At 39.8% G+C, this 19,493-nt stretch overlaps 1 protein-coding gene across 2 annotated transcripts in view; it reads right to left on the reverse strand.

Moving 5' to 3' along the window:
- Positions 1–8,014, reverse strand: part of trim9 (tripartite motif containing 9) — a 62,020-nt gene extending 54,006 nt beyond the window's left edge. For both annotated transcript variants that reach the window (XM_030127084.1, XM_030127083.1), the window contains exon 1: positions 7,051–8,014. In XM_030127084.1, coding sequence (XP_029982944.1) covers positions 7,051–7,887 — 837 coding nt within the window. In that variant the 5' untranslated portion in view covers positions 7,888–8,014. The remainder of the gene's footprint in view (positions 1–7,050) is intronic.
- Positions 8,015–19,493: the final 11,479 nt, after the last annotated feature.

Genomic DNA, 19,493 nt, shown 5'->3' on the forward strand with positions numbered 1-19,493 from the left:
CATGTTTCTAAACCAAAAACAAGTTTTGCATCTCACAATAAAGCATCTATGTCAAAATGACAGTGATTTCATATGCTCCAGACATTTTCTCAATTGTCTAAAAGAATTACCCAATATGTAACATTTAATATTCACTGACAGAACTATGTTCATGGAAAAATGCCAGGTTTTGTTTTCATACACAAGAAGTCTGCAAAGAGGTGAAAAATGCCTAATGATGCATGTAGTAATATTTAACCCAGAGCATTGTCATTCTCTGAGCCTAAACCTCAAACACTAAATGGCATGGAATGCCAAACTCCTAGATTTTGTATATTTATGTCTTTATGTAAAAGCAAATTTAGATTAACTTTGAGATTACATGTCTCCTTTGATTTGCAAAAATGTGCCAATGAAAGTTTTTCATAAAGGGTTGGAGCATTTTGAACTTTTGCGAGTATGTTTGCTCCACATGATATAATGTTTGTGGTTCTGTCTATCAATGTCCAACCAGACCATCTGGTCTGTTTTCTGATATTATTTAGAACAGAATATTAATACAATAGAATATATTTACCTTTTTCAAGTACAACAAAATTAAAAGTGCCATCCAATTTGTGCATCATATAGCACCTACGATAAAAATACAAATAAAAGCAGCTAAAATAAATGAGTAGTGTTCGTTTATTTTTTTCGAAGGGTGAGGGTTGCCCTGGAAAATGCTATGTTTTATTTTGTTCATTAATTTCTTTCTCTTTTTTTTTCTCAAAAAAATAAACATGTTTCCCCATCTGTATATTTCACAGATATTTGGGATCAGATTCATACTGTCTGTAAAATAATCTGTGCTAGAAAAGAATCATTCCATAAATGCACCAGTTCTCAGGCCTGTTTCAGCTCAAAGGGAACATTTGCAGGGTCACTGGGGTTAAGATCTTCCACTTCTGTGTCTGATTTATCTCTCTTCCTCTGACAGCAAGAGGGACAGATACTTATTTTACTCCACTTTTTTTCTGTGCACCCATGCTTTATTTTATATTTGATCTTCTGTCTAATTAACTACCTTGGCAGCAACAGTCAGACCTAAATTGCATGTGGGGTTTGCATGACCTTTTCTGACTTCCATGATGGAGCCAATAGCCAATAGCTGTGCATGGATTTAACACCCTGCTGTTTTTAATGTGATTTACAGAGATCAACACAGACATCATGTAACCACAGAACGTCCTATGACACAAACCTGACAGGCAGGTGAGTCTCAGTAAAACTGGTCTCACAATTCTACACCTATTTGGAGACTGAAATTGACTTCAGAGACATGAAATTGATTACCATCATGCTTTGGACACGGTCAAGGAGTCCAAAAGCGGCAGTCCTTAAGATTATAGGCATGAAGACCTAATGATGTGAAGCAGATTAGACAAGTATGGCTGACAGGCTGACATGCATTCAACAGGACACATATGGACTGCAGAAAAAAGGGCAAGCTGGAAAGCATCTGGGATGGATTTCTCACAGGGTCCAGTATCTTAAAGACCTGAGAGAAGAATGAATGGACAGTACTAGACATTTATGTGCTTGTACTGTACTGGATTTGTCAGCTGCTATCGTTGTGGACCAATTCAACACAGAATGCAAGGGAACACAACCAAACAAGATACACTTATTTTACATGACACGCCCACTTTGGTACAAGACAATCCTCACCCGACACCTATACCTGAACCCAACAAAAGTAAACCAACTCACTTCCAATACAGTTGTGTGTGTCCTATAGTCATGCTAACAAACCCTCTAAATCCATGAAAATCAAAACACCAGCTTGATTCATCACTCCAAATAAGTAAAGCCCTACTTAAGGTGAAAAAAAAAAAATTATGCCAGCATGTGCAAAAATCTTCCTAGTGTCCAACTGTATCTTTGGCCAAGTACACAATCACATTGGCTGCATGCCTACACTACGCTTTGCCACTGAAATACAGTAAACAAAAGGAAAAGTGACACAGAGGAAAATTCATCTGCAGGATATGAACAGGCTTCTCATTTTTCTCTGGTAATCTTTGAGAAACACCCCAAAGCTCTGAGCCCACTCCTGACACTGCCATCTGTTCCAGTCTGTAGGCAACAGCTTCAGATGACGAGTCAGAAATGAGCAGGTGCCACAAAACCACAACAGGCTGGATATTGGCACCAATATTCCTTCATGATTGGTTTCTAAAAATACTCCTGATGAAGCAGCAGAGGTCGGCAACTTTTCAACTGAGGCCAATCTGATGCCAATGGAATGTTCAACCAACTGATTTTTCCATCATTTTTACAATCGCCCTGCACGACTCAGCTAACACACACTATCTCAGCACCATTAAAGAGATGATGGAAGTGCAGGTCTAGTAAATGGGTGTTTTACAGACATACAAAACCAATTCTGAGTGGAATGACGAGGACCGCATGTATGCACTATGGGGTGGGGAGGCAACATATGAGGAAAACCTACAATGTGGACATGGTTCAATGTTGGGTTGAGCAAAATATAAATACTAGCTCTACATAGTAAAACACTAAAGTGTTGTGATATTACCTTTTGCAATATTTGTATCATATCAACATGAAGAAATGCTGTACTATTTTTTTTTTTAATTTATATGTTCATGTGAAGTAGCATAATGATTCCAAAGGCATTCTGATTAAAGACAGAAGATTTCATGTCACAGCCCTGGGGTCTTTGAAGGAAAAACAAAATCTTCTCTGTTTAAATGGAGTCTGGTGCAAGAAGTGACTCAAATACTGAATACACAAGTATTTGGTGAAAACTGTTGGTTCCATAACAGCCAGATGATCTCTGTGATGATCTTTAACATCTTATCCAAATTACAATTCTACCTGATCAGATCTAAAATTCCCAAAATTATTATTTAGTAACACAAGTGACACCTGGAGATGTTGCAACAGTTGAGGTCCATTTACGGCGGCTCTACAGTTGTGTCATGTGACCAAACCACAGGACAAGAAAACCAAAGAAAAACAGAATCACACTTACCAAACATGTCACTAATTTCTCCCATCACTGCTGCAAAATCCCCTCTGAACCACAAAACCAACTGTTGCAAACCTTGTAGGGGTCATATTTTGCGAAACCCACTTTTATTAGTCTTTGGTACATTTATTTGTGTATTTGGACCCTAATAGTTCATTAAGTTTGAATTTAAACCCTCCAGGTGCTGCAAAGCTATCTTTATATTCATTTTGGCAAAAATCCAGTGGATTTCTCCAACCCATTTAAATTCCTGCTTAATTTGTTGTGTCTATAACTAGTTACTTCACAACATTTGCACAGATAAGGTCAAGACTTCCTACAAACATTTCTCAGAGTACGCCATAATTGTTTATCAGTAGCAGCAGTTGTAGTCCATACTGAAAATACTGTATGTCCAAACTTTGAGCGGATCACCTAAACTGGTCAGTTGTTGGTTGTCTTAACAAACACAAGCGGCTGAATGGGACAGAAAGCACAGCGAACAACCAGGAGGGGGTGGGGTGTGAATTGGCTCATTTGCATTTTAAGGGCCAGTGCTCACAACATTTCTGGTGTCATTACTCAAAAACAGGGTTGAAGATGGACCTGTGGAGTTTAATTAATGAAGAATTCAGACTGTTTAAGTAGATCACAGGGAAATGTTTTAAAATGCATAACTCCATTTAAAAAAAAGCTAAATATCACTCTTTTAAGAGAATGTTTGACGACATCCCAAACCTGATCGCATTTACTCACAAACATGAATGAAGTTATTACCTGCACATTAGTACATCTTGAAATGGCTGGCATTGGAATCTTTCATCTCAAGTCAGAGTTTCTTTGCCAGTGCTAATGTTGGCAGTACAGATTCAGCTGTTGGTAGCATTATGCACCAAAGACTGAATCCAAAAGAATTTTAACATCTCCCATGGCACATTTTCAATCACAAGAGCCATATCCTTTCCAAAATATCCCAAAGCACTAACTAGTGGAGCTTAATAATGAATATGAGAGCACCTTTTAAAGCAAGTTTATTAGCTACATCTAAAGGAACAACAAACAGCTAACAGTGTATGAGTGGGGTGTGGTGTTTCACATACTTAAAGACAGATGGGTGAAGTGAATCAAGTGATTCCTGATCTAATTCTTACAGTGTTTACATGGTCTGTCTGTGATGCTAATGCTATCAGAGCATCCTTATGCTGCTTCTGTTTGTGCTTATATTATTCCACTGGAGCACACACAGCTATGAATTATACAGTAAATGCCCATGAGCAACCCCAACATATAATCAGAGCTGAAACACACACTTCTATTTCTGTGTATAAATATCCAAGTCATCTTTCTCAAAATGGACTCCACAATCTTCTGTTAGTATTTATTTACTTTTACGTGCATCACCTTAAATTTATGTAATGAAAACAAAGCTTAATGCACAGAATTAAATGAAATTCATACTCATTTCTCCCTTGGTTAATGCAACAAAAACATTTCTTGATATACAAATATCTGCAAAAAAACTTTTTATCATCAATAGATGATACTTCTGCTGTGCCTCTTTGACGTGTCAATGTTTACAGAGCGAGAATGATTCCTCTATCGACCAATTAGTCATTACTGATGTAATCAGCAACATTTTGCTAAATGATTAGTGTTAGTTTCAGCCTTTTTTTAAGATAAAGGTCAAAATCATATGACTTCAGCTTCTGAAATGTGGATATTTTCTGGTTTCTGTCCTCCTGTGTGATTATAAAGGTTGAGGACCAATCCATCTGAGGCTTTGGGAAACTGAATTAGCAACAATGAAAATAATGAGTTTCAACCTTGATGTTTTGTTGTATTGTGTCATAATTTACAGAAAAAAAAGACAGCAAATATAAACTAGAAAATTTTACTCATTCACTCATTTTATGCAGTGGTTTCCATTTTGTGATGGTGGTGAAAATGCAGTTTATCATCAGCACTACTGCATTCACAGTTTCTTCACATGGAAACGGGTAGACGCAGTCACTACACATCACTCTGTGTGTGTATGTATGTGTAGGAGTGTGTGTGAGTTTCTAAATCTAGTTCCACATCCTCCTCCGTCTCCGCTGAAATGTGGAGTGTGGAGGTGAACCTGGTGGTGCAGAGGCGAACATAAACTCATTCTGTGCTTCCTGAAGCCGATGCATCCATAACCACAACCGCTGTGTCCAGAATAGCATCAGGTCCACACACAGGCTGCATCTGCTGCCTCATATTAAAGCATAGATCCAGTATTAGCCCCACTTAATCATCTCTAGGCACAGGAATCCTCCATGGGAGATCCATGGTAGTTAATTCTGTTAGTCTCTTTAACCTCTTAGATTAAAAATAGCACACTTATTAAGGCACAATGGCCCAATCCCAATTCACCCCTTGGCCCTACCCCTTAAACCCATCCCTTACCCCTACCCCTTGAAATGGAGTTACAAGGGTTGCAAGAGATATTCCCCTACGAAATGGGACAACCCTTCGAGACCTGTTACGTCATCAGCAGTCATCGATACCGCCATAAAAAGATGTGACAACTTTGTTTGCTAAAGAATTCACCATGCCGTCATCAGCTGTAACCATCTCTGTTACATGGGTTTTGGGCATCTTTTGGTGGCTATCAACAGCTAATCGCAGAAATGCAATCTATAACACATTGAAACAACATTAAACAGTCAAATGATTATGTTTACGAAGAAAATATGTACATTTGTGTGTTTCTTTCATCACACTGCTGCACTTTTTTGCTGTGTTTACCTCCATCTTGCCGTCTATTTGAACAGACTTATGGGAGATTTCTCATGTTTGTAGTTTGGTCCTGAAAAATCTCCATTTCGAAAGCCATACAACCCTCCCCATTAGCCCTTCCCCTCCAACTTGAGAATTGTGAAGACCCTACCCCTTCATGTGAATGAAGGAGGAGTACGGGTAAGGGTAAAGGGAAGGATCATGGGGTGAACTGGGATTCAGCCAGTGTGTTTGATCATGTTTTGATGCAGTCATTTTGTGTCCATGTATTTTAGATTCCCTATTACAGCATTAATAATTCTTTAATTTATTATTCTTTCAAATTCTGCTTCATCTGTTTTTTATATTGAATAGGTTAATGTGTGGCTTTTCAAAGGCTGTATTTGCAATAAGCTATATTTCTTGGCTCTCCATGTCTTATAATTAGATTGTGCATGTTTGGTTTTGATCCATTTATGCAGGTTTGATTCAATACCAAACAACAAGATGAACATTGTAGTATTTTAGCTCTAACTGATACAATTTACCCAAATATAAAGGGAAAACCCTCTCTTTTGGTTGCCATCTGAATCTTTTCAGGAAAAAATAAACTGTAGAAAGTTTGTTTTACTTGAGGCTGACAAAGTAAAAAAAATGACTACTGACTCCAACGCTCAACGCTCTTCCTCGAGTATTTTAATTTTTCAAGTTATCACATTATTGTTGTTTGTCCTTTCTGTTCTTATGCCAGAATTAGACCATTAGTCACACATACATACATACATACATACATACATACATACATACATACATTTCATCCCATATTCCCTGTAAATTAGACGCCAACTATCCAAAAGCATCATTCACACCAGGATCATGTAGGTGTATTATTTTGAGGAGAGGCTGTGCATACAGATGTGGTGGAGGCCTTTCCCCGCTGCCTGCTGTCCTGTCCACCCGTGGACTGAATACCAAACAGCTTTGCCTCCACACTGTTACGCACCAATAATAACCGGAGTCCACGGTTTGTGCATTTGTCCTGTTTTGCTCCCGAAGCTGAATATTGTGAGCTGAAGGTGTGAACTGGACCCATTCATTCCTTTATTCTAGAAGGTGTGACTAAAGCATTAAATCCACTGTGACTGACAGAGCTCAGGATGTACTGGGTTCTGAGCGCAGATGCCAACATAGAGCTGATTATTTCACTCCATACTTGTTGCTCATGTGAGAGGATGAGGAGAGGAACTCCTCATGTCTACACACAAACACACAAACAGAGGACAGGTTTGCGGGTTAAACCGTTTTTACGCACGTACCTTGTGCAGTTTCCACATTGCGCCCAGAGCTTTGACCTCGTGTGTTCCGTGCTTTCCTTCTTCCAAACACTGGTAACAGACTGGTGTCTTACACTGGACACAGTACATGCTCAGGTTCTCCAGTTCGTGTTCTGTGCACGTGGAGATTTTGCGGGGACTCGCGCGGCGGCTTATGCGTCCCTGCGCGGGGGGCACCAGGCGGTGCTTGGCCAGGGGTCCGCGGGGAGGGTGGCACCGCAGGCGGCACGGGTCGCAGTAGAAGACGTCGCATTGCTCACACATGACGGTGGCCTCCTTCGGACTCTTCTCGCACAGCTGACACTTCAGAGCGGCCGCCTTGCTCTGCTGGTACCGGTCCACGACCCCCTCCAGGACCCGGTTCTTGGGGAAGCCGCGGAGACCCCGGTCGTCGAGGATGAGGCTGCGGTGGCACTGCGGACAGGTGATGCAGGAGTTGCGGGGGATCGGCGGCAGGGAGCCGGGCTGCGGCAGGAGGTGCTGTGGCGGCGCGGGCTGGGGGACGGCGGGGGGGAACACCCGCACCCCGTTCGGTGATTTTTGGCACGGGGTGGTGGGGGCGCTGACGAAGCCCCCGTAGGAGCCGTAGCCGCTGTCCGCCTCACTGTACAAACTCATCTTATCCAGATCCAGGTAGTCATAGTCGGACACGGCGGAGCCGGAGGCGCGGCTGCTCTGCGGAGACTCCGCGTCCGGCGTCTGCACCAGGATGTTCCGTGCACAAGCCAAGCAGATGTTATGGGAGCACGGAAGGATGATGGGCTCCCGGTAAAAAGAGCCGCACACAGGGCATTTTAACTCTTCTTCCATTTCGTCCATGGCCGCTGGGCTGAGAGAGGAAAATCCGAACACGAACAGCGGAACTAGAGGAGAATCTGCTGCGTTTACGTGTCAGCTGCTCCGGTTTATCTGAGTCCGTCTGTGATCACTGCAAACGCAACCTTGACCACAAGAAATGCATCAGTAGGGGGAGGAACAGCCGAAAAGAGTCGCCAATAGGAGAGCAAAACTGGCACATGCTACACTCTGATTGGTTGAACAGTGGATTCCCAACAACCATTGGATAAATCAACTGTCAATGCGCCGATGTGGTTCAGTCAATCAGCTTTAAGATCCGCAGAAGACAGGCCAGGGTCTGAGGAGGGGATCATGAGGGGTATTGTCGACTCCATTGTCCAGGGGATTATGGGGAAACAGTGTCAGTGCTTTTTCAATACACAAAAGCTTTCATAAAATACAAGATGACGCATAATGTAAAATAAGCTGAACAATTATTGTTCATGTTTCAATAACGAAAACAAAGATGATCCCTTCAGTCATAAATGCAATGAGATCATTGAAAAATGCAGCTAATGATTAGTTCCATTATTATTTGCATCCTATTTTCTTCACCTCATAAAGACCCTTGTATAAAACAATAGGCTGCCCTGATTCCATTACTGAGCAAAAGTACAAATGTACAAGCGCTAAAAAAGTACTCAATGAGTAAAACTAAACTTCTACATTACTACTGATTGTTCCTGTACAAAGTCAGAATTTGTTCTGTTGGTCTCAGACCCTTCTGTCCTCATTCTCAAGTTTCCTTTTATTATCTGTTATCCTTTTTTTTTTATGTGGCTACATCTGCCACGCATGAAATACACTCACTGCTCATGTTTTAAATGAGTTATTGTCTGTTTAGGCTGAAATTAGTACTGATGTTAGGAAGGTGCACTAGGATCTTCAGTAAAAGTATATGACCTCCCTCCTAAATCCCCCTAAAATGCATCTATAAATATCAATGTGTGTGTGAGTATATATATATATATATATATATATATATATATATATATATATAGAGAGAGAGAGAGAGAGAGAGAGAGAGAGATATGTAATTGATGGAGCCACATTTAACTAAAGGAATTTAGGTTTGAAATCTAATAACACACATATCAACCTCACACCTTCTCTTTTATAACCCACACCCTAAAGTATAGAACAGATGTAAAAGGTTAAAAATGTTTAGAGCTTAAAGCAGATTTGTAATGATCCAGATATATTCCCTCTGAAATCACAGATCACACAAAATGAATGGACATTTAATGTAGCATAGACATATACAGCATTTTAAAATGTTCAATTTGTAAAGTTCTACAGAGTAGTTAGTTCTATGTCAGTGTTTTTGGACTGGCCCGAACATGGAAGTCTTTCTTAATCTCGTGGATGCCACAGTGCACAGTTTAAACCTGCAGGATTTGGGTTTGTTGATTGAAAAGCTTCTTCTCTCAACTGCCGAAGGAGCAAAGATCAGTCCAAGAGGAGACTGAAAACATGGAAAACGACACCATGTGAGATAAGATAAAGCAGCAGCTCTTCACTGCGCTCCACTCTATGCGTTCTTTCAGAGTTCCTTATTTCTTCAGCCAAATACCTCTGTGGTGTCTGAGACATCCGTGGCAACCGGAGCTCTGAGTTTAGCCTTCACTGAGGCTGTTAATAGGGAAATGAAATGATATAATCCTATTTAATGGAATGCCTGTTTCTCAGAGCCACCGAGGGCAGTATGAGGCCTCTCTGACTGATTACATTTGCATATTTTGTAAAGCACTTTGACAAAGGGAAGAGCATTAATATGGACATCTTTGTCTCATGAAGATAATCGGTGTTCCATTCACTAATGCACTGTATGAACCAGCAATCAGGTCTGATGATAAACATGTCAAAGCAGAAATGGGAATAACCTTATTGACATGAACCAAAATGTTGATTCAGAGGAAATTCTTCCCTGTAAATCAAAACATAATCTAACAACATGGTATCACACCTAAGCAACTGAACAGATTAATGTGACGCACATGGCTATGATGGCATATATGAATTAAAGCTGAAATCTATAAAACTGTGTAGTTTTTCTTTTGCACCTCAGAGACACATGCAAAAATAATTAAATAAATAAAGCAGCAAAGCTTGTGAAAACAAAATTTGTGTCTTTGCCAAACTTTTGGTCATGACTGTATGTTCAAAACATACAGACTCAAAAATAAATAGAATAAGTATAACAAATAAAAACTGTCTTCAATGACAGACTCCAGCGATTTGTGTAGCTTCTGTAGATGAAGGTGTGGTGAGTGTATTTAGCAGCAAACTGCAATTTAACCTTTATTTGTCAATGTTTACATTTACATTTTTCACCATATTTTTATCTTGTGTAGTCCTATCAAAGTTGAGTAACAGTTACCAAATACTAATAGAAAGTTAAATCTATCAAATCACTCCCAAATGAATACCTACATAAACATAAAACTAGTGTAGAAGTACTAGACACATTAGTTAACTGTCAGTTAAAGGTCATTCTTGCATTTGCCTATATTTATTAATGCATCCTTACTGGGATGTTAATATTTGCAAAAGTAGGTGTGGCTTTATCAGGAAACAGGTCATAGACAGTCAAAGTCCCGTCCATTTTGATTGTGTTCAATGAGACTTTTTTTTTTTTTTAAATCGACTACTGTGAACGACAAGAGACATAGACCTGTTTGATCCCTTGAATATATGAAGTTTGTCATTTTAAAAGATAAGTATACAAATCAAGACAGTTGTATTTTGATGTCAAATTGTAAAAGCATCACACTGTGAATACATAAATATAGAGACTACACACCTAAAGCTTCACAGATGTGACGTCATCGTGACTTTGATCTGTTCAGAGCTGTCAAAGACTTCTCTGCACTTTAAACATGACCAGAACCGTGGTGATGTATGCCTCTTTTAATACTTCTCCATAATGGAGATCAAATATAGCAGGGAGACCACCAGTTTGGTGTTAGTGACCTGCATCACATGTAATGACGTATTCAGTCCTGGAGCTGAATGACATGTTTCTGTTCTTTACCACAAACTGCAGCTTTCTGCTCTTGTAAAACCATCTTTTAAGTTGACAAACACCAGAGTTCACCTGGTCCAGGTCTTCTGGTGCTGGGGAGTATTGACAGTGACAGGATTAATGCACAGGTAGTTTTACCTGCTTATGTGTTGGCTAGTTAGGGTGGGATATGAGCCAAAGTTAATACAACAATGTAACACATACAATAAAGTATTCTATCAATATTCTGTCAGTTTTCTATCTGTACTTTATTTGTGGGATTTTCAACAACAATAACAATAGTTTCAAATTCTTAGGTCTTGCATGTATGACTACATACACTTTTATTTTATTAACCTGTATTACATCAACAAAAGAGCACTTGTTGAGATAAAAATCACTTTTCCAGAGTGTCCTGGCCAAGACAGCAGTAGAAGTTACACAAAGTACAAATTTCATCCATACATCCACACTAAAAACATACATAAAACACCAAATTAAAAACACACATACAGTATAAAACACCATCAGTAATTTAAAAGGTACAAGTCTAATCAACAATGTTCCTTGAAACCATCTCAAAGCAGAACCCAATTCAATCAGTTTGAAAATCATCTCCATCAACATTTATCCTTTTACATTCATTTAAATGACATTGACTGTGTTTACAGACCAGCTCCTTCATTTTTGATCTCCTTCTGTAGGTTGGTCCATTCAGTGGAACCAGAACATTTAACATGTTTCATTCCCAGTTCTATTCTGACTCTTGGAACGCAAAATTCTCAGAAGAAACTAGAAAAGCACTCGGAGAGCGCAGACCTCCACCAAGGCAGATCAGTGCCCCCCCCCCCTCCCATCACCACCAAAATTTAATCATTTATTCCTTTGCCAGTATCAACATTTCCTGAAATTTTCATCCAAATCCATCCAAAACTTTTTGAGTTATCTTGCACACGGACAGACAGACAGACAGACAGACAGACCAACGCCAGCAAAAACATAACCTCCTTGGCGGAGGTAATAAATGACAACATTATGTAAAATAAGGGAAACGGTAAAGATGGTAAGATCAGACCAGTATAACTGCAACAAAAATCCATATACTATAAAGGTTTAATTACTGAAAACTTTAAGATAAAACAACAACAACAACAACAAATGGCAGTGTTATCAAAGAAAATGTTTTTCCTGGATCTGAACCACTACAGTAGCATCTCTTTGTGGATGTGCCGCTGATGCCTCTGTTGGGACTAATTTATTTGAGTTTAGAGAAAACTAGGCAATTCATGTTGGTTTAAGTTTATATTAAAAGCATGCATTATTTATTTTCAGATATTTCAGTTGATTGTTAATAGTAAAAGAGAGTCATAACAAAGCTGATAATTATTAAGAGAAAACACTTTAAGTAATTTTTGGAAGTGCTTTTATTTTGAAGTCTGTCGAAACAGAAAGTACCTTTAGATTGTGTTGACAAAAAGAAAACACTTTACATTCAAGATGTCGCATGCCAGTTATTTGTTCGTGATCTGTAAACTGCAGCATGTTTTATAATAAACGCTCAGTTTGAGAAGAAACCCGTCTGGTCATTAAACACCGAAACTCCAACTACACAACAGCCTCCAGCCTGATGACATGTAGTCAGTGTTATCTCCTCAGCCTGAGCCTGGACTTCATCCTCTGTTTGCTGCCTTTGAGGAGACAAGTGGCCTGTCCTACTCTGTCTACACTTAATTTGTGTATTTGTAGCACTGCCAGCTCCTTCCTGATAACACAAACAGGTGCAGAAGGTGCTGAAGCTCCTTGGACTTTAGAGAACATATTAGTGTAGACATTTTAACACGTCAGAGTGAAAAAAGAAAGATTAAAGGTATAATTTAGAAATTAAATGATGGTTGAAATCTACTAACTTTTAATGTACAAAGTGTATGGAGAAAGGATTTCTACCTATTCACAGAACTATACCTACCATAAACTGTCAAACTCTGAAAAGACACAAAGAAGAAGAGTATTCCAGAGTTTGTTAAACCCTTCATCTACCGTGTCTTTCTGTAATTCTTTATACACAGAGGTGTTTTATTGATTTAATGCTGTATTTCCAGCATTTTTCTTGTATTACTTTCAGCCTCCTCACTGTTCCACACATGAACACTCATGGTAAATGTGTTTCTACTGCACTCATCTGTACTTAACTTTAACTACTACACCACTTTGCCCAAGTATAAACTTGTCATACTGAGTTTTTTTTTTTTTTTTTAAATGTGTCCTAGTTCAAACTTTAAGTTACAAATTGAAAATGTGAATAAAAAGAGCTGGATGCCAGTGCACCAAGTTCCACAGTGAGGACAGTTAAACTGAGCTCAATTTATAAAAGTTTGGTGCTCTCTCAAACCCAAACCATCTCAGGTTTTCACCAATCTGATCACGAAACAGCCCCAACTATGGCAGCACAAAAATAAAACATGCTTTAACAGTGCCAGTACTTTTTGTTAATAACCTGCCACAAACTGATGTTTGGGAAAAAAAACTCAAGACATCTATATCTGTCCAATTTGTTCAGTCTTTTCTAAAACAGAGCACCACTAAACTAATCTGTTGATTGTCATGTCTTCTGTTCTTCTGGTAATTAATGTCCTACTAGTTGTGGTTTCTCTTGTCCCAAACAGCTTCTTTCACCAATGACACACTCAACCTTTCAGAGGATGGTGTTTCCTCCAGGTCCGAACTGATTGGTCATGTTTGCTAATTTTCTTTTAGTTTGACATTGGCAGCAGAGGACAAAGTACACTGAACAGACATAAAAAAGACACATTTGTATGGATGGCCTTTAACTTTGATTATATAGTATGTATTCAGCATGACATCAATTCAATAGGCTTATGCAATGTCACATTTACGTCTATCCAGAGTTGCATTCACTTTCAGCCAAGATCTTGTATTGTCTTCTCCATTACATCCTAAATATTGTCGCTGGGGTTCAGGTCAGGACTGATGCTTCATGCTCTATGAACTACTCTAACAATTTGAGGACACATGACGTTGCTGAACCCGGACCCAGCCAACTAAACCAACCCCAGATCATAACACTGACCCCACAGACTCGGACTGTTGACACTAGGCATGATGGATAATCACTGTGGAACAGGGTCAATCTGGATTCATCAGACCACATGACCTTTATCCATTAAACACAGTTCAACCTTTATGCTTCTAACAAACTGATAGATGTTTAAGGAATAAGAAGCTACTGCATCAATTAAAACGTAAAGAACTGAAACATATGAGTCATTATCTGAACTATTTGCTTGATTAAATCTAAAGTTGTCTATAATCTAGTTTGTAATCTAAAGTATTTCACTTTTTACACCAGGCTGTGTAGGTTCAAGGTTCAAGATACTTTATTATCACGTAGGGGCAAATAGTTGTACAGGCATCCACACAAATAGCAGATCTAAATCCAAAAACACAAATCACATACTATTCAGGGGTCTAATCGCAGCAGGAATAAAACAGTTCTTATGTCTGTTGGTTTTGGGGTGTATCTGCGACCAGACTGAAGTAACATGGTCTCAGACAATGGATTATTCAGGTTTTGCACATACGTCACATGATCACGTGGTTTTCTGCCATATTGGTAGGCAAGCTTTCCTTGGATTGTACAGTGATGGACCTGCTAAACTCCTGTGTGCCGTTTATTACTTAACTTTCACCAAGTAGAAGTTAGGCAGAAAGACCGCTTGGTTCCATTGGTGGCAGCGGTGGTTCTGTTCTGCCGACCGCTGTTTATAATTATTACTGAGGTTAGCGTAGCTTCTCAGTATAGTTAGCCTGCGTGCCTGTTGCGTATAGCGGCGTGTAAAAAAAGAATTGTCATCATGTGGTACGGTGATGAAGGCCCCTTTAAACCTACCAGGAGGACTTCCCCTGGACTATCACCCTATAGAGAGAGAGTGAGTGGATCTACCTGCTCCCTTTGCCGGCGATGGCAGCCAGAGTTTCCTCAGCTGGGTGAAGCAACTGGAAGTGGCAGCTGGAGCTACGGCGGGCGACATCAGTGAGTTCAGCGGGGAGCTGGTGACAATACTCCCCACCCATCTGTGCAAGTCTGCTTTTCTACTATGGGACAGCCTTCCCCATGCGGTCAAGTCAAATTATGCGGCCGTGAAAGAGAAGATGGTATCGGCTTTTGGACAGAGACAGTTAATGGACCGTTTCAGAGCTAACATATCGGCTCGTTCATGAGTTCCCGGGGAGAGCCTGGAGGTGTACGCAGCTGATGTGAACCGGCTGGAGCTGGTACTCATGTTTTTGCCTCCGAGTTGCGCGCGCATCACTGTTGTTAGTAAACATTGAAACTCATCTATGGTGCCTTTATCACAAGCAGACATACTCGCAAATAACAAACACGCAAACACAAGTCCAAAGAAAAACACGATATAAAGCAACAGTTCTGACTTTCTGGATCCAGATAGCATGCCTACCAATATGGCGGTGTAAACAACTATCACATGACCAGTGACATCAGCTGCAAGTCCTCAATATGCACAGCCCCACTACTTCCTGAACTTCAGGTGGGTCCTTTATTTCCTGTCTTTCACTATTGGACACACTGATTAATCCAGGTGTGCCTGCTGCTTCTTGTTGTGACCACTGATTAATTAGACACACCTGGATTAATCAGTGTGTCCAATAGTGAAAGACAGGAAATAAAGGACCCACCTGAAGTTCAGGAAGTAGTGGGGCTGTGCAGAGAACCCATAGAGGGTGGCCAGGGTCATTCAGATGCGACTGGGCCTTATTTAGAGTTCTGACCTTATGCAGGTGTGTGAGGTCATCTAAGGTCACACCTGCAATTCTGCCACACACCTTCACAGTACTCTGCAGTCTGTTTTTTTGTTTTTGGTGGTAAGTAGGCCATACCAAGAGATTAAAGAACCAACTCAATAAAACAAGAATGAAAAACAGGACCCACTTGGACATATAACTCAGCACTGTTGGTGAAAAGAATGATGACGGACAGATGTAGAGACATGTTACATTTTCAGGTGGATCAATAGATTTCATGCACTCAGATGCATTCTAGCTTTAAATTTTCAGGCATACATGCTTTTGAGAACCCTATGAATGCAGTTGTTGATCAGTCCTTCTTCAGTAGTACCCCTGTAACACACCACAGGCTCCACTGTAATGCAACACAGTATTCACTTCACTGTTAAACCATCCTGTTTGGAGCTCATGTCATTTACTGGAATCTTCTCCCTCACTGAGAAGGGATTCAGTCTCCTTTGTGTGCTGTTGTGAGTCTGTTAAATGTGTCTGCAGCCACAGAGGCCTGAGTAAAGTTTTATGGTCCACAGCTCAGGCAAGATAGGAATCTCAGTGGGACTCAGTGGTGACATTGTTAAGATTTGAATAGAAGCACATACTGTTTTTGTTACTGAGCTCAAGCTTAAGAAAGGCTGTGGTTTTCTAATAATGTGAAGGAAGAAGTTACTGTCATTTAGCAGTGAGTGGTTATATCTGGTGCAAAATGACACAGCCAAGCATGTTCTAAACAAACAAGTTCTAAAAATAAAAATGGTTTCATAAACACAGTACAGTCAATCACAAATGCCAGGCTGACGCATTTATTCAGTCATGAGTCTGTGTGTTCATTCTCAGTATAGCATTTCAAATACCAGATTTCATCGTATGGTAAGAAGCTGGTTCCCAAAGAAGTCCTGTAATCAAAATGGTGTTGAAAGAATATTTTAAAATACCCAATCTTTTGTCAACAGTTTGTCTTAAATATAACTTGCATGTCAATTCTTCACTGTAAATGACTAAATATGCCAGTGAGAGTATACGGCCAAAGGTATGTTAGCAAAAAACAAACAGATTCCTCTGTACTGTCAAAGTGCTCTGCAGATTTCTGGTTCTAACCATGCATGACTGTCGTAACCTTTTTAAAAGTGCAGGAGACTTTCGTGACCAATTTTTCATCAAATCTGTCAAACCTCAGTCATATCCTCAGTATCACGAATCTGTCAGTCTTTCTGTAATTATTCACCTGAATCTCTTGCATTACGGTGAACAATTTCGAAGTGCCATCCACTGTAAACAAACCGTGTGTTTACAAACTGACCCGGGAGGTCACTCGGGCATCTTCGAAATTTTGTCACAACATGCATTGTGGGAAACGGAGGTTTGCGCAGCCACCTGACAGCAGCAGCGCGACCATATGGTATTATATGGATGAAACAAACATGCGGAAACAGCTGGAGGAATATGCATAGAGGGAAGGGAGCTCCTGCCGTTTCCCATCATGTCTGTTCCAGCTGCCGCTGTAAGGTGGCTGCGCGAGCCTTCACTTCCCACAATGCACGCCCCGACAAAATTCCGAAGATGCCCAAGTGACCTCCCGGCTCGGTTGGTAAACACATGGACTGTTTATGGTGGATGGCACTTCGAAATTGTTCACTGTAATGCAAGAGATTCAGGTGAGTAATCACAGAAAGACTTACAGATTCGTGATACTTAGGCTATGACTGAGGTTTTACAGATGTGATGAAAAATTGGTCACAAAAGTCTCCCACACCTTTAAGGCCCAGTCAATCCTTGCTGACCCAGGAAACTCACTGTTGATGAGAAGTTCATGTTGCTCCATCTGGATGCAAATTTGATCCAGCAACATGGGAGAAGTTCAACCTCAGGGCTTGTCAGCCAAAAAGATTAAAGGGCCAGTGTGTAACAGTCAGAAGGATATAATAATAGAAACATAATATCCATAATTATGTATTGAAAAGAACCATTGTGCTTTCCTTTCCTTAGAATAAGCTGTTTGTCCTCAGTCTGACTTACCTGTGTATTTTTTTCTTCACTAGAGTTGAGAATATAATGCAAATGCTGATGTTTTGTCACTAGCAGCTAATTTATTTCATTTTAGGTCACTTAGCAGTGGAGGCTGTAATATGGGTATTTTAAGTATTATTCCAACAGGTTAATAGATCTGCTTTGCATTTTGTTCCAAAATCAGCACCAAAGAAACTGAAGAAATCCCTTTGTTTTCTTACTGATTTTGTAGTTTTCCTACTAAACACAGCCATGTAACTGCAGATCACAGTCCAGATTGGTGGTGGAAGTGTGAGCATGCCGTCAGTACATGCCTCCTATAATGTTAAGACAAGCACATCCCAACAAAACCAATGTGGTGCAAAGGTACAAAACATACATTTGCACCACACTGATTGCCAACACTCAAAGGAGGCCTAGTCCAGTCCACATTATGATATAATGTTTATCTGACTCACACACTGGAGGTTATACAACAGGAGAAGTGTTTGGCATATGAAGACCTCAACAAATATCATTTGTCCACCTTTCCCAACTCCCACATTAAATAATAAAAACTGTAAGTTTAAGAAAATTTCACAGTTCAGATGGTCTTATGTGAATGTTTGCATGCACTCATGTATTGTCACACTTCTTAGGATGTATAAACTTGATGATACTCTTAAAAAATGGAATTCTATAAAGCAAAATGCAATAGTGCACCAAACTGTGTTAATGTGGATCTGAGACAGGCCCATGATCATGGCAAGTGCAGATCTTCCACCACACGATACAGAACAGTGTCATGTTATTAAGAAGTGCTGTTGTTCCTAAGACGTTAAGGCATCACACAAAAGCAACAAAGTTAGTGGTTTATTCTAACCTTGAAATTAAAGAGTAGCGCATTAACCCTGTGTAACCTTCCTTATGTAAGAGTGTCCTCATTATTTCCATCTGCTGCTTTGGTTCTCTGTCACTGAACCTCCTTCGGTGACAAAAAGCCCAAAGTCACCAGTGTTGATTTCTGCAACCCTAAATCAACTCATGTTTATGGATTCAGGAGCATCTGTGCCCTTCACAGTGACCCCATTTTCATGCTGCAATGTGTAAATTAGGTCTTGAGTGAAGAACTGGGAATGATGCCTCCTATCAGTGCTTCTAATTATATTAATTCAATCTGCTCTATATGAATGATTGGAAACACAGCTTTAATGTTGGTTTGGTGAATAGCGGTGGCAGACATCCACTCCGTCCTTCCACCAGTAGACCAGTATGGTAAGAAAACCCTGTAATTATGGTAAATATAACAAAATAGAATTATTTGTGTTAAAATGTAGAGTCAAAGTGAAAAGTTACAGACACCAGAAAACTGTATGAAAGTATTTGTACTTTACTTCCAAACCCTGCTTTTATGAACCACTTTAGTCAAAGTCAGCTTTACCATATGTACAGCATATAGAAGATTGAAATGACAAAACTCTGATGCCCACAGTGCCAAAGGAGTGGAGTAAAGGAGGTGAAAAGGAATATTCCAGTGATATTAAAGATGCTACAGATGAGTATAAATTGCTCATATTTGTTGCTCATATTTGATCATTTGCTTGCATATTACAGATAAAACAAAGGAAAAGGAAAATATAGAGTTGGTTTCAACAGAGTGGAGTTAAAATATGTTCTTTTAAAACCACAATGTATAATATAAGTACAAAATCCAAGACATTGGGTAAAACTGCATCTTTGCCTTCTACGTCATGTCAGAGCTCAGAGGGATTTGCTT

Source organism: Sphaeramia orbicularis, chromosome 22, assembly GCF_902148855.1.
Source record: "Sphaeramia orbicularis chromosome 22, fSphaOr1.1, whole genome shotgun sequence".
Lineage (NCBI taxonomy): Eukaryota > Metazoa > Chordata > Actinopteri > Kurtiformes > Apogonidae > Sphaeramia > Sphaeramia orbicularis.